At 48.4% G+C, this 15,806-nt stretch overlaps 1 protein-coding gene across 2 annotated transcripts; it reads left to right on the forward strand.

Moving 5' to 3' along the window:
- The first annotated feature begins 55 nt into the window (after positions 1-55).
- On the forward strand, positions 56-9,978 carry rbm26 (RNA binding motif protein 26). Of its 2 annotated transcripts, none has more exons than XM_084668274.1 (22): positions 56-547; positions 846-964; positions 1,106-1,242; positions 1,356-1,462; positions 1,711-1,934; positions 2,068-2,361; positions 2,537-2,773; positions 2,938-3,078; positions 3,379-3,522; positions 3,688-3,799; positions 4,038-4,200; positions 4,531-4,806; positions 5,062-5,169; positions 5,342-5,407; positions 5,607-5,729; positions 5,935-6,009; positions 6,476-6,640; positions 6,747-6,851; positions 7,327-7,536; positions 8,254-8,340; positions 8,435-8,548; positions 8,728-9,978. In XM_084668274.1, the coding sequence occupies exons 1-22, from the start codon at positions 489-491 to the stop codon at positions 8,818-8,820; spliced, it is 3,159 nt and encodes a 1,052-aa protein (XP_084524400.1). In that variant the 5' UTR covers positions 56-488; the 3' UTR covers positions 8,821-9,978. The 2 variants fall into 2 exon arrangements, with proteins under 2 accessions (XP_084524400.1, XP_084524401.1); XM_084668275.1 differs by having other exon boundaries at positions 1,371-1,462.
- Positions 9,979-15,806: the final 5,828 nt, after the last annotated feature.

The raw sequence follows: 15,806 nt of genomic DNA on the forward strand, positions 1-15,806 counted from the left end.
ATTTTGAAAAGAAACGGCCTAAAAGCGGAAATGATTTTGATGCTTTCCACACAGCGGAAGTAAATAATCGCCATCTAGTGAGGGAGGGTACGTTTAGCTAGCCTCTTGATGTAAAATTGGTGTTATTGAACTCTGAGCTTTTTGTCTATATATGGTCAATCGTATGATTTAGTCTGATTGTGAGCAAATATTCCCTTTCAATATTTTACTAGCTCTTGTTTGCAAGAGGTTTGTAAGCAGGTTAGAGTGAGGCTAGAGCAAAGGAGGACGGCCTGCTTCGCGTGGGTTCCATTGAACGTAACTTAAAGCTGCTGCTAACATTAGCTTAGCTAACCTAGCTACATAGCTGGTCCAATAGTTGGCTGACTCTTTGGAGAAAGTTCCAGGGGGATTGTTTCAGTGCTTATCTTTCCTGTGGGGATTTATTAGCTGACCCTGGCAATCGTGTGGAAGAAAAGTTGAGGTAGCTAGGCTAGCTACCTGCTAAGATGATCATTGAAAACCTCGATGCCTTTAAAACGTGGCTTTCCAAAACGCTCGAGCCCATGTAAGTATTTATGGCTAGCTAGCCAGCATAACAGTTTGCAGGCATGTATGGTAGCTACCCAGTCCAACATGTCTGTCTGTCTGTCTGTCTGACGATCATAGAAATGTGGTAGAGATATCACATGGTGCTCTCTTTCCTATTAGAAAGTTGGCACCAAAGCCAAGCTAGCTTGTAGTTAACGTTAGAGCCAAGGTACTTTGCAAGCTACACTTAGTAGTATTAAACGTATTTTGTATCTGCTATCTTATCTCTCTAGTACTTAACGCAACACATTGTTTTTTGGGGGGTTTTCTTACAGCTGTGATGCAGACCCCTCAGCCCTCGCTAAATATGTCGTTGCGTTGGTTAAAAAGGACAAAAGTGAAAAGGAGCTGAAAGCTTTATGCATTGACCAGTTGGACGTGTTTCTTCAGAAAGGTTGTATAACTTACGTCAGCTGTTATTAAAATATTTCAACTTATGATTTGGTTGATGGCAATCAGCCTTGTTCTGAGATTCGTGCTCTTTCCACTTGTGCGAGTTCTTCCTCAACTAAAATGAGTTACTATGTTCCTACAGAGACACAGATATTTGTCGACAAACTTTTTGAAGCTTTGATTAGCAAAAGCTACCAACCTCATCTTGAGCAGTTATCCTCTGGGGTTAGGGCAGAAGGGCACCACAAACCAGACAAGGAGGAACTGAGAAAAGACGAGGTGAAGATCTTTCAAGCTGACTAAAACCTCAGTGTTGTTGTTTTTAAAAGAATGTATGAATTATGATCAGCTGTATGCCGTTTGCCTATTTATGTTAATGCTGACTCTGATAGTGTGTGTTTGTCCAGCCCAACCGGGAAGAAGACCGAGAGAAGAAGTTCTCCAGGAGAGTGAACCACAGCCCTCCTCCATCCAGCTCTCGCTACAGCCGGGATAGCAGGTGTGTGTGTGTGACAGTGCCACCCCACTGTTTTTAAGCTCTGTGTGTGTGTGTACTCAACCCCATTTCCTCATTCATCGTCATGAGGAAATTCCTTCTAGGATTAGTTAGACTACTGTACTTTTATACTTTTTGAATGGACGATCCGTATATGTTTATGTTAATAACCTTCCTGCCACAGTAAATTCCGTGTTTGTGTAAACCTACATGCCGAATAAAACCTGATTCTGATACCAACGGCTTCTCAGGAGAGTCGACGACCGCAAGCGAGACGACCGCTCCAGGAAGAGGGATTATGACCGCAACCACCCACGGCGGGACTCTTACCGGGACCGCTACAACCGCAGACGGGGACGGAGTCGCAGCTACAGCCGCAGTCCGAGCTGGAGCAAGGACCGCCCCCGCGACCGGGAGAGAGAGCGGGACCGGGAGCGGAGCAGGTCTCACAGCAGGAGCAAGTCCAGGAGCAGAGGTGACAACCACACACGGGTTGGGAAGTGCTACAGTTCCACCATCATCGTCAACCGGTTCGAGGATGTAATGGGGGGGGGGGGGGGGGAGACATTGTTTTTTCAACACATCAGCATTTTGTCTCGTCCCTGCAGACTGTGATGGCAGCAAGGCAAAGTACGACCAGGACAGGACAGAGCGGGTGGAACCCGGCGGCGGTGGCACAGAGGGCTACACGCCCGCCCCCCTGGTTCCTACGCCGACCACAACGCAGTTCCCCGTGCCGACGCTGAGCAGCACCATCACCGTGATCGCGCCCACGCATCACCACGGCAACAGCGCCACCACGGAGAGCTGGTCCGACTTCCATCCGGATCACCCGTTAGACCGTGCCCCCTTCGCCAGGGGCCCGCCCCCGGTCCAGAGAAAGCGTTGTCGTGACTACGATGGTATTTGATACATTTTTATTTGATAGATTAAGTACTTTCTTTCTTTTAAAATCCACCAGTCTGTTTGCATGTAACTGAATGTCTTATCTATTTCAATTTTCTTCCCCTCCCTCCATCTGTCTTTCTTTCTTCATTCCTTTCTCTCTTCCCCCCCCCCATCCCTCCCTCCCACCAGAGAAGGGTTTCTGCATGCGGGGTGACATGTGTCCCTTTGACCACGGCAGTGACCCAGTTGTTGTGGAGGATGTCAACCTGCCCAACATGCTCCCCTTCCCGGGCCCCCCTGGCAGCGAGTCCCAGCCCCCTCCTGGGCTCCCACCCCCTCCCCCCCTCATGGCCCCCCCACCGGTCAACCTGAGGCCTCCGGTGCCCCCCCCTGGCATCCTGCCTCCCAGCCTACCTCCTGTTGCAGGTAAGCACTGCTGGTTCAGTTATAACAGGGACTTCCGTAGCCAGAGCCAAGATCATCTGATACCTGTTAAAACGTGACCACAGAAAAAGTTGTAGAGTTAGATAAATTAAGATGATGAAAAACGCTGGAGTAGTGAGTCTTGCCTACCGTCTTGCCCCCCCCAGGCCCCCCGCCTCCCCTCCTCCCCCTGCAGGCGTCAGGGATGGACGCCCCCCCCAGCTCCATCACCAGCTCCGTCCCCACCATTGTCACCTCGGGAATCCGCCCCTCCAACCCCCAGGCCCCGCCTCCTCTCTTCACATCCGGTAAGACGGCTGCACAGCTGAGGCTCTCTCACACACGCAGCCCCGCCTCACTGACTCTGCGTTTCTCTCTCACACATTTACATTTAGTCATTTAGCAGACGCTCTTAGCCAGAGCGACTTACTATAAGTACAGGGACGTTCCCTCCGAGGCAAGTAGGGTGAAGTGCCTTTCCCAAGGACACAACGTCATTTGGCACGGCCGGGAATCAAACCAGCAACCTTCTGATTAATAGCCCGATTCCCTAACTGCTCAGCCATCTGACCCCCTCTTACACACCACCTCTCCGTCTCCCTTCCCAGATTCCTTTGAGTCCGACGTGTACAACCCTGAGGCCCCCAGCATCACCAACTCCTCCAGGCCCATGTACCAGCGCCACCGGCCCATCGCCCAGCGGTCCAACCTCATAGGCCTGACCATGGGGGAGGTGGACCTGCCCCCCAGAGGTGAGACCACGCCCCAGCCACCCCCGGCTGCATCCTGCTTGGGGCTGTGGAGGTGTGGGTTCGAGGCCCCGATGACTTGGCTGTTCTGACGAGATCCTTAACGTGTGTCTGCCTCTCTCGCTCCCGCTCTGTCTCGTTCTCTCTGCCTCCCGTCTCTTTTTCCAGATAAAATGTCGAACAGCAACAACATGCGGATTGTTCTGGAGTCAGACCCGAGGAAAAGGCCCATGGGGTCTCAGGATGGAGGCATCCTCTCTAAGAAACCCTGGTTTGACAAGTAAGCCTCTCCATGCCAAACCGGCCCACGCGCCCAGCCTTTTCACCCCGTCTGTGTCTGTTTACATGGAGGGTCGGTTGATAGATTAAGGAAGTCTGATTTCTCCTTCAAAATCCAAAAGCATAAAAGCTTTTGACTTCAGATCTGCCCCTCTGTAGGTCTTAAAATTAATTAGAATTAGATTTTTTTATACTTCCTATTCAAAGAACCAATCTCTCATCCGCTCTTTTTGTGACAGCACTAGGCCGAGCTACAACAAGCCTAACAACCAGGGTTACCAGCGGAGGCCGTTTAGCTCCGCCAACGCCAGGCTGCTGGTCCGACAGATCCCTCCGGTGGTCAACAACATCAGCAAGCTTAACGAGCACTTCAGCAAGTTTGGCACCATCGTCAACCTGCAGGTAGAGAAGCTGACCCGCCGGGCCCTGCCCCCTTTCACACTTCTGGGACGTCTGATTGGCTGTCCGTATTGGCCACACCCCTATTTACTCGTACGGTCATGTAAGGGGGTGATAGCTGTAGGTTTTAATGCCACGTTCATTAGACCTCTCAAATATTGGAGGCAAGTATCGCATATTTTGTCACCATATATTTCATAAATGCATAGAAGACACCCAAGTCTCTACTGTGTGTACAGGCAACATACATACACACACACACACAGACTTGTTCCTAAAGTCCTGTCTCACATTGTCCAATCCTCTCACTGCTCCACCTCTGCTTCTTTCCAGGTGGCCTATCAGAACGACCCTGAGGCGGCGCTGATCCAGTTTTCCACCAATGAGGAAGCCAGGCGGGCCATAACCAGCACGGAGGCGGTCCTCAATAACCGTTTCATCAAGGTGCACTGGTACCGTGAGGACGGCCAGGGTCCTGGGCCGGCGATGAACCAGGGCCCAGGGCAGGGTCATGGGCCTGGACAGAACCAGGGCCCAGGGCAGGGTCATGGGCCTGGACTGAACCAGAACCAGGGCCCAGGGCAGGCCCCCCCCCAGAGCCACCTAATGGTAAGAACCACCAAGGTCAGAACAGACAGGCAGGATTCTGTTGGGAGGGTTTGTAACATGGTTTGTTAATTTGCTTCATGTTAACTTGATAAACATGATAACCAACACTCTGAAACCGATCAGAGCTCAGGGTGCGAGAAAGAGAGAGTAGATGGTATTGAATGAGTGAGGCATTTAGGACAGTAGTGTCTGTAGTGATGCAGCTGTCTGTAGTCTGTCTGTAGTGAGGCAGCTGTCTCTGCTTTCCTCCCTCAGGAACAACAGCTGTCTGCCACCTCCCTCAAGCAGTCTGTCAAAGACCGCCTCGGCCCACTGCCTGCTGGGAACTCTGACCCCGCGCCCGACCTCAGCACTGCCCCTCTGGTGTGTGTTTGTGTGTGTGTGTTTGTGTGTGTGTGTACACAGTGTGTGTGTGTGTGTGTGTACACAGTGTTTGCATGGCAGCATAAGTGTGGGAGTCAGACCATGTGTATGTCTTTTGATGTGTTCGTTTTCGTAACTACCAGTTGTATCTTATTGGCTCTTGTCTTGGCAGAATGCAGCTAAGTCGGTGAAGGAGAGACTAGGATTTGCTTCCAAACCGGGAGTAACTGCTGCTAAAGTAAGTGTCTCAGCTCAGGGGTGTTCTGTATGGGGCCTTGTGGTGCTGAAGCAGGTCTGGTGCTTTGTTCTCTATGCCTGGTAGCGGAGATGTGGTTACTTGGCCAAGTGTCCAGTAAATACGGGCCGTTTCTGAACTCTGACCACCAAAATACTGTGGACCTCTGCACCTCTGATCCTTTGGGAACTGCCCCCTCCAGGTGTTCACCACCTCCACTGGACTCACCAAGACGGTGTACAACCTGACGGCTCTGAAGGCTGCCCACAAGACGGCCCTGGTGGCTGGGGCTGCCGCCACAGAGGAAGCCCTGAAGAAGAAGCAGGTGAGGAGGGAGGGGCGTCAAGACAGGGAGGAGGATGGGGGGGGAGAGAAGAAAGGATCTAGGGTGGGTGGGTGGGGAGGAGAGGAGAGGGAAGGAGGTGTATGGAAAGACGTATAAGGAGGTGGGAGTGATCCACCCCAACACTAACTCCTGGCACCAAGAGCTGGGCAGGTGGAACTGATGTCTTCCATACTTTGTTTCCCAGGAAGCTCAGCGGCTCCAACAGGATGTGAGGAAGAAGAAACAGGAAATCCTGGAGAAGCATATAGAGACTCAGAAGGTGAGTTCCTCCATGTCTTAGCTTAAACAACAAGCAAATGTGTGTTTCATGTAAAAAATAAAATAAAAAGTCAACTTAAGCCCATGCTTTTATGACATGTATTTCACCTCCTCTTCTTCCTCCTACCTCTTCTTCTTCTTCCTCCTCCTCTTCCTCTTCTTCCTCCTCTACCTCTTCTTCTTCCTCCTCCTCCTCTTCTTCCTCCTCTACCTCTTCTTCTTCTTCTTCCTCCTCTTCTTCCTCCTCTACTTCTTCTTCTTCCTCCTCCTCCTCCTCCTCTTCTTCCTCCTCTACCTCTTCTTCTTCCTCCTCCTCCTCCTCTTCTTCCTCCTCTACCTCTTCTTCCTCTTCTTCCTCTTCCTCCTCCTCCTCCTCCTCCTCTTCTTCCTCTTCCTCTTCTTCTTCCTCCTCCTCTTCTTCCTCCTCCTCCTCTCTGTGTGGATGCGGTGCCCGTGGCTGTCTCCAGCTGCTGATCAGTAAGCTGGAGAAGAACAGGGGGATGAAGCCCGAGGATAAGAGCCAGATCATGCAGACCCTGGGCTCCCTCACCAACACCATCACCAAGCTGCAGCAAGAAATCAGGACTAACGCCACCCCCAGCCCCGTCAGGGTGGCCAAGAGCAAGGCCCAGGTGCGCACGCTGCACCCACGCACACACACACACTCTTACACACACACACATACATTTGCATACACACACACACACAGAGTTTGAGAGGTGCTGTTGTTGTGCGCAGGCCCAGAAGGAGCTGTTGGACACGGAGCTGGACCTGTACCAGAAGAGCCAGGCTGGAGAGGACACGGCCCAGCTCAAGATCAAATACACCCAGCTGCAGATCGAGGTGAGCAGGCTGCCGCGCTCCTTTACTCTGGTCTGGAGGTTAGCATCGGCCCAGCACGCTCCTTTACTCTGGTCTGGAGGTTAGCATCGGCCCAGCACGCTCCTTTACTCTGGTCTGGAGGTTAGCATCAGCCCAGCATGCTCCTTTACTCTGGTCTGGAGGTTAGCATCGACCCAGCACGCTCCTTTACTCTGGTCTGGAGGTTAGCATCGGCCCAGCTTGTGCACGCTTGTGGTGTAAAACCGTGGCCTGCCACATGGGGGAGCTGTTGTTATTGTTGTCGGATTTCTGTAGTCTTCCTACCTCCTGAGAGTTGTGATTATGGAGACAGTTTTGAGCCACTGGGGTTCAGTGAGCTTTATGTGTCAATCATGTCCCTGCTTTTTCTCTTGTCAATTGTCTATCTCTCTGTCTCTCTCCTCCCTTGATCTCTCTCTCCTCCCTCCCTTGATGTCTCTCTCCTCCCTCTCTCTAGGCGGCTAAGAGGGGCCTCCTTGCAATGGGTCGGGGTCGAGGCCGAGGGTCTCACCCCCGGGGGCGCGGGGCCATGCGGTCCAGGGGGCGGGGCATGCGAGGGCGTGGCCGCGGGGCTCCTCACCACGCCGTAGTGGACCACCGGCCCCGAGCGCTGGAGATCTCCGGCTTCTCAGACGCGGACAGGGGAGACCTACTGCCACACTTTGCTGTGAGTCGCTGCACTCTACTGGACTCTATTACACATTCTACTGGACTGGAGTCTATTTGAGCAATAAGCTCCAAGAAGCCGTGTTTTGCGCTGATTTTAGAACAGGTAAGAGGAGTTGTCTGCGAAGCGGAGTGCCGAAAACCCCCTTACCTGTTCTAAAATCAGCGCAAAACGCACTCGCGAGGCTTGTTGCTTTTCTAAAACTGTTACTACAAATATTTGATATGGTTTCATAAATAAAAACAATTAGAAACAAAATAGTTTAATAATAAACCGTCATTCTTCCACCACTACATAGTTCCTACATAAATCGTTGCCACGCAACAGCCAGATGGACACCTTTGCCGTCTTTTTTTATTTGAAATATTCGAAGCGCAGTAATATGGAATGTTAAAGAATTATGAGGTCAACCGTTAAGGTTATGCTGGATTTTACAACGACATGGAACACAATATAGCCAATCACAATCAAAGATAGGAACAACCAGTTATAGAAAATACTTTCTATTGCTCTCTTCACCGTACTACTGAACTGTACTGTATAATTCCAGCCTACCGTGGTTTGTGTACTCTGATTCCATCCTATGAGCTTGATTTTTACGATGCAATTTCATCAGTATGTGACCGTTACTGTTTTAGTTAGTCATGTCTGGTTTCATAAAGCTTCTTCATTCAGATTAAGTTCAGACTTCTTTGGTACTGTCTCCCTTCTCTGAAGCAATTTGGTGATATTGAAGACTGCCAGGTAGATGACCTCACCCTGACTGCCATCATCACCTACAGAACCAGGGCTGAAGCAGAGCTGGTAGGACAGACACATGAACACACACACACACACACTCCCACCCCCACCCCCCCACCAGTGCAGAGCGATGACTGCTCTCTCCTCCCCCTTCCAGGCTGCGGTCCACGGCGTGAGGCTGAACAGCAGTGAGCTGCGTCTGGCCTGGCACAAGCCTGCTCTCTGCCTCAGCATCGCCGACACGGACGAGGTCGACCTGGAGGAGGACGAGGTCAGTACACACACACATACACCCAAGGATGTACACACACTCACAAAGCCACACACACTCACACAGAATTGTACACACACACACACTCTCCCTCCAAGACAAACTGTAAAAAAAAAAAAAAAAAATGTCTCTGTAGTTGAACTAGTTCCCGGGTGCCCTGACCCCTATCCCTGTACCAGTTCCAGGAATCGTCGCTGATCGATGATGCGTTGCTCCAGGATGACGACGAGGAGGAGGACGATGACAACGAGCCCCGCCCCTGGCGCAGATGAAAACCGACCAATCGATGAGCTCCGTGGTTGGCACGAAGACGCTGGCCGTGCAAATGCAACTTTGTTTTCAGTTGATCTTTTTTTAAATTTTTAGGTGCATTTCACTATGGCTAAACCTTAATAGTTAATACATTTGGCTGTTTCTGCAGAGACCCAAACGGATAAAAGTACCACTTGTTAGCATCTTTGTTGTATGTGGACTTAACAGATGTAATTTCTTTCATGCTTTTAAATGTTAGGAAAGTTCAGTAACCATCAGACTTCACAGTCATTTTTTTGCTTATACGGTATTTGATCATCAGAGCCTTACTGAGTTCTTTTGAAAGATGTTGACTGATCAAATTTTGATATAAATACAAAAATGTTTAATGCTTAATTATGTTTTATAAAAGGCTATCAAACCTGTGTGACAAAAGGCCGTAAGATTTGCTGATTAGAAAATAGCCTTCTGAGTAGTTGCTTTTGGTGTAAATACTTTTGTGAATTATTATGAATTTTAATAATTTGTATGACTGCTTTGCTTCTCAATTTTTGGCTTTATTTGACATGAAAAAAAATAAAGAATTGAAATGGTCTGAGAAAAAAAGATCAGCTGCAAAAAAAAAAAAAGAGAAAAAAAAATAATTGCGGCAATAACACAAAGTAAAAAAATGAGATCATAAAAAAAGCTGAAAAAAGACCATTTCAAAAAAAATACCCCCATTCTTCACAAAAAGAGCAATGTTCCATGCAATATTCTGTAACTCAAAGCTGGGTAAGTCCAGGTGTTCTGTATCATAACAAGGTAAGTGTCCTCCAGTGTGGGGGAAGCAATTTCGATTCAGGATTAGCAGGAGTGAAATAAATAATCCTTTGTGTATAATCCTTTGAAGATGATCTAAAATCGAATCTTATCTTCTTTTTCAAATCTTGTATTGTTTGTAATGTGTTCTTTGTCTCAGTAGGTTCAGGTAACAGACATCACGAGGCCCCTGGAGGAACCGGCCCTCACAAGGCTGAGATGATGACCTCCCTTGGGCTCCACTCTGGACTGCCTGACCCCTGGAGGAACCGGCCCAGACTCACCATGTTTGATTGTCGTTGTTCAATGTAAACCATGATTTTATGTTCAACATAATGAAGATTTGTTAACTTATTAAATTTGTAAAGTGAAAGATATACTTACCTGTTTATGGTGGACTAGATTTTTAAGATAACAATTGTATAATAAGAGCCAATGAATAGAAACATTAATCTGAGGGGTTTCTTCTCAGACTTGGGTCAAGTTATCAACCGTTCGATATTCACAACAACATGTCACATTACTGCATAGCTCTCGTGACTTCCACAAAGAGAAATGAAACGTTTGATCTTGACGTCAAGTGACTTCCCGACGTGGTCACAGCCTGAACTCCTCATCACGTCCTGAATTCTTCATCACGTAGGCTGGAGTAAACAGGAGAGGCTGAGCAGGAAGTTGGGAGTGATGGTGCTGTGCGGCGCATGACTCCCTCTCCCCTCGCAGCATGCCTTGTCACCACACATTTGCATAAGACAGGACAAATAACCCAATCAGAGCAGCTGCCGATCTGACCATGTTGCGGGGCCTCCCCCAGCGAGTGTCATCTCTGTGCGTGTAATTGTGAGAGATTCGATTTGCTCAGGCACCTATTTGCTGTTTTAGCACCCAGGCCATTTTAATCCAGTAATGACGCTTCTGCCTCCCACCTCTCTACCTCCAGCCAGGCTTCCTCATCTCAGCATGGGACCCCCACACCTGCCCCTCTCCCCCCTCTCCCTTCTGCCCCCCCTCCAGCACAGAGGGACTCTAATAGGGGAAGGAGTGGTTCTGTACACTCAAGTCTAGACTGCACCAGCATGCTCAACTTAACCATACACCCAACCACAAACAGATCCTTCTGATTCAGTGTCTGTCCAGAATCAGCCCGGTACAAAAGAGTCTTGCTCGGCCTGGCTTGGATGGAGGTCAAAGGGCATGTTGCGATGAGACGAACACCCAGACATCTCTGCTGTGTCTCGGAGGGGAGTAAAGAGGCTCAGGACAGTGTGACACCGTGGAAGATGGGCTAACAAGTTTACATTTTCCCTGTCATCTGTTACAGACGCCCTCGCCCTCATTTACGTCGACAAGATGAATGGAGAGGCCGACTGAAATATGTATATATTATGCAAAATGGGTAATGACAAACAAAATTGGGGTGGTGGAAGTTCTAATGAAGTTGGGAAGTGTGTTTGTGTGTCTTTGTGGGTAAATTATGTTTCCTCCCAGAATGTTGTATGTAGGATGATAACTGTGTGACTATTTCATCTGAACTCTTTGGAGATTCAGAAAATCGGTCAAACTGATACACAACAACTGGGCCTTGACATAACATCACACAGTTTCCAGCACACCCGTTCATTACCATTCATTAAACAGCTAGCCCAGATTTCTGCACGAGAACAGTGCTGCATGCCAATGATTTGATTGGATCTTGTTATTTTGTGGAGAAAGCTGTTGTTTTGGTTGGGGCATGATATGTTACACTGTGGCACGGGTTGGGATTTCATGGAGGCAATATCACCCTAGTTCTGGTTCCTTGGGGTGTGGGGGTGTGGTGGAGGGTGTTGGGAGGAAGGGGGAGGGCTATATGGAACTGCACCCTACTCAGACCCCCTCCCCCCACCAGTGTTAATATTTCATGCGATCATGCGGTGCCTCCATAAGCAAATTTTCAGTCCCCGGCAAGTTGAGCCAAAGCATGATTAATTTAGTGTTTATTCCCCAATGCCACCCTTAAACAACCCCTGGTCCCTGAGCCAGGCACAGTGTGAGGGGAAACCAGTGGCCCTAAATCATAATCTGCACTGCTGGGATCATTTGAGGTTGTTGGTGGTGTGGCGGGGGGGCGCATGGAGGTTTTTTTCTGTAACTTAAAGAAATTAAAGCCTCAGAGAATTAGTTGTGCTTGTCATGTCCAACATTTTTCAACTGAAGTTTTATGGTGAGGAACACATGCGATTGTTACTGCCTAAAGGCAAAACGTTCATTTTGTGTGTGTTCCAAAACTCTTCCCATCAATCTCTTTCATTCTTCTCATTGTGGATTTCGACAGAAATGCTGTGGCTTTGAACTTTACAGAGCCCTCTAACGTGGCCCTGCTGGCCTCCGCTGAACTACAAATCCCAGGTAACCCGGCGAGCAAATTACATCAATAAATCAGAAGGTGACAATTTGCGTCGCCACACCCCAATAAATCTCTCTTTGTCACCACGGCAGCGGCAAACATTCCATGCTTCTCTCACTTCAGCCATTTGATACAGTCTTAAAACGGTCTGGAGGATTAGGACATGTTTATAGTCCCTGAATTCCAGAGTCATCTGTACTGTATTTGTTGAATTTATGTGGTATGTAAATGTTTTGTCCATGTAAATATGGAGGAACCTTGGACTTGGAAGAAGTGGAGTTTCTACAACCTGACACTGGAGGGCGCTGTGCTGCAATAATATGTCTTTAGGCTAGCCAGTCTCCTCTTCATGTGACAGGTATATTTTTTTTTACTATGTTGAGTATTACAGATATTCGGCTAAACTTCGACATGTTTCCTTAATATCAAACCCTTCATCCTGGAGTTGAGTCCAGCTGTGGCCCGGTGTCAGTGTAATCAGTGTTAGCCCACTAACCTGATTTGAGTGCTGGACATTTCAACTTCATTAAGCGTAATCTCTTCTCCACTCTGTCTTGCTTGGTTAAGCCCTGCAAAACAAGTCTCACTGTGATTGGTTCCTTATCCTTCTCTCCTGTGCAGATCGGGATCATTGATTGGCCGAGTGATTTGCGGCGTGTAATCCGATGCAGTGTGACAAGTTGTAACCGGGGTTAAAGATGGCAATTTAATTATGTATCAGAGGTCACATTAAAGCTTGACCTTTGAACCCTGCCTGGGGATGATTGGTCCGGCATCAGAGGTCAGTTATTGTTCTCAGACAGTGAGACTGTGTGAGAATAACATGGACTGATATAGACGTCATAAGAAGACCAGGAGAAGACGGGAACACACCTGGACTCTAACCCAGCTGCTTGGTGTCGGCAGCTGGACACAGAGACACCGAGGGCCATTCGGACATCCAGCCCTCCAGGGGCTCCATGTAAATGATGCTGCAATTGCAGATATACAAATATGTACCTACGGTGGACCGTAATGGCCGTTCTCTGTCTCGCTCTGAATGGCTCATTTAGCCGGCGCTAGTTTATGACCTGAATAAGTCAAGGCTAGCTCGTTATGGGCCTCCAGACCCTTGTTTCTCTCTCTGCTGTGTTGCTGCGAGGCGCCTCGCTCAATTAAGGGGGCTGTTCAGGTGGAGTTAACCCTTCATGCCAGATAAGATGCCCCCCCCCCAAAAAAAAAAACAGATGGGGCAGGTATGGTTGCACCAGGGGATGGGGGAGGAGGGGGTTCAAAGATCAATGGTAATACAGTGCTATCCCACTGACCCCTGCAATGTAATAAAGAGGCCGCTCTCTGTCCCTTGGGAGCTGTTTACCCCCCCCCCCACACACACACACACACTTTTCCACCTGCCCCCCACCCCCAAGGCTGGTATCTCTAAATTAGCTGACTGCGTGACCCTTTGGATAATTGCATTAGTTTATCAATGTTCAACCACAATTTATTACCTTACCTAATGACACTGGGTTTGTCCTAATGTTAAAAGTGATACTGAGGCGGATTGGGCTGGATGTGTGTGTGTGTGTGTGAGAGAGAGACTGTGAGTGTGACTGAGTCATCAGGCCTTTACAATGACAGGTGCCTCTCTTAGTAGAATGAACCGACTGAACACAGACAAACACACACATTAAAGACCTTTTATTCCAAACCTGTGCCACACGTTCATTGTGTACATTTGTATCCTTGAGTTCACTTGTCCCCCAAAGACCTTATCAAGGTGGCTGAACACCAGGCCCACGTTGTTATGTTGCATCCCATTACTTCAATAAATGCCCAAGCTGACGGTCAGAAGAGGGGTTTAGCTTGACCACAGCCTTGCGATCAAGCCCACCCAGACAAGGCTGTACCGAGGTCACTCTGGATAACTCCAGATTACTAGCGATCCCCCTACTAATAAACGTCCCTCATTTGCACAATCACACTCCTCTGGATCCATGCCAGCGGCTTCATCGCTCGTTCAGTCTGGGTCAGACCACAGTTCCAGAAGCTTCTTCCGTCTGGGTCTGCTTTGACGGTCTTTGCTCCTGGTCTGCTGAGGTCGTTTGACGGGGGGCGGGAGAGGCAGATCAGCCCCGGCTCCTGTGACTGCCAGCCAACAGGCTTTGCATATTTACTGTGAATCATAGGGATTAAAGATGGATTCAATCCAACCTCTCTCACTCTTTCTCTCTCTCTCTTTCTCTCCTTACCTCTTTCTTGCTTTCTGTCTCTCACCCTTCTCTCACTTTCTCCACTCACTTCTGTCAGTCTTCATTTATCTTAGTTTCTATCCTTTCTACCTCCCCCTCTCTCTCTTTTTCCCTCTCTCTCCCTGGCTCCAGCTCTATGCATCCCTAGTCACTTCATTAAAACATGTATTATTGATATGACCACATTTCCACATATTCCTCTTCTCCGCTGATATGACTGCTACATTAAGTGTAAATTGTTTTGCTGTAATTCCCTTTTAATGCCCTCTCTCTTACTGGTTTGGGGACAGAGGGAGGGAGAATGTGAATGTTGATGTGTGGATAACATTCTTCGAGTCGTGTAATTTGGCCTGTTTTACAAGTCAAATGAAGTGGAGGGTGACAGGCCTGAGATATGAATCTCATAAAAGCTGCTGGATGCTGTGTGTTCACCTGCAGAACCTAAATATCACCTGCTATAGACCCCGAATATCACCTGCTATAGACCCTAAATATCACCTGCTATAAACCCTAAATATCACCTGCTATAGACCCAAAATATCACTTGCTATAGACCCTAAATATCACCTGCTTTAGGCCCTAAATATCACCTGCTATAAACCCTAAATATCACCTGCTATAGACCCAAAATATCACCTGCTATAGACCCTAAATATCACCTGCTTTAGGCCCTAAATATCACCTGCTATAAACCCTAAATATCACCTGCTATAGACCCAAAATATCACCTGCTATAGACCCAAAATATCACCTGCTATAGAATGTAAATATCACCTTCTATAGGCCCCAGATATCACCTCTTATAGAATCTAAATATCACTAAGATATGATAATAATAATACATTTTATTTATATAGCGCTTTTCAAGGTACTCAAAGGTCGCTTTACAGAGTCCAGCACAGAGTCCATTCAGACACAGTCAAACCGGTGGTGGTACGGAACATCACCTCCAACAGGCCCCAGACATCACCAGGTAGGCTCTATTCTGTTTGTTCTGCTATGGGCCATAGGCTCTCCTGTTAGTCATATCTGGTAACCACATTATATATTTGGTTCAAGCAGTTCAATGTTTGTTTAAATGCTTTGTACATGAGGTTACTTTTGATGTGTCCTTTTGTAAGGTTGCAGAAGCACAAAAGCAGACAGCACAACGTTTTTAAGTTTATAGGGATTCTCTCTGTCAATCTTATCCAGTGATTAGGTGTTTGACTCCTCTGGCCTTCTGCGAGCACGGCCCCAGATCTATCTTCAAGCCTGCCCCGGCCTCACCCTCTCATATTGATTCAGGTAAGGTTGATTGGCTGAGGGGGGAGGGAGGAAGTGATCGTAAAACAGCGTATTTACGACACACATGCTTCACGGTCAGACGATGGCTGTAGACCGGGGTGGTGAGGCTTGTGCTCATAAATACAGATGACCGGACACTCCCAGACAGACGGACGATGTCGACGGACGATGTCGACGGACGATGAGGACCGGATGATGAGGACCGGATGATGAGGACCGGATGATGAGGACCGGATGAGTCTCTCTTTGATGTCCTCGTGGAGAGAGACGGAGTGGATGGCTCAGTCATCACGCCTGATGG

This window comes from Hypomesus nipponensis, chromosome 12, assembly GCF_054491055.1.
Source record: "Hypomesus nipponensis isolate SF chromosome 12, ASM5449105v1, whole genome shotgun sequence".
Lineage (NCBI taxonomy): Eukaryota > Metazoa > Chordata > Actinopteri > Osmeriformes > Osmeridae > Hypomesus > Hypomesus nipponensis.

Coding starts and splice junctions, on each gene's coding strand:
- rbm26 (XM_084668274.1), top strand. CDS start 489: ATGATCATTGAAAACCTCGATGCCTTTAAAACGTGGCTTTCCAAAACG. Junction 1,463..1,710: donor CGCTACAGCCGGGATAGCAG/GTGTGTGTGTGT, acceptor ACGGCTTCTCAG/GAGAGTCGACGACCGCAAGC. Junction 1,935..2,067: donor GAGCAAGTCCAGGAGCAGAG/GTGACAACCACA, acceptor TCGTCCCTGCAG/ACTGTGATGGCAGCAAGGCA.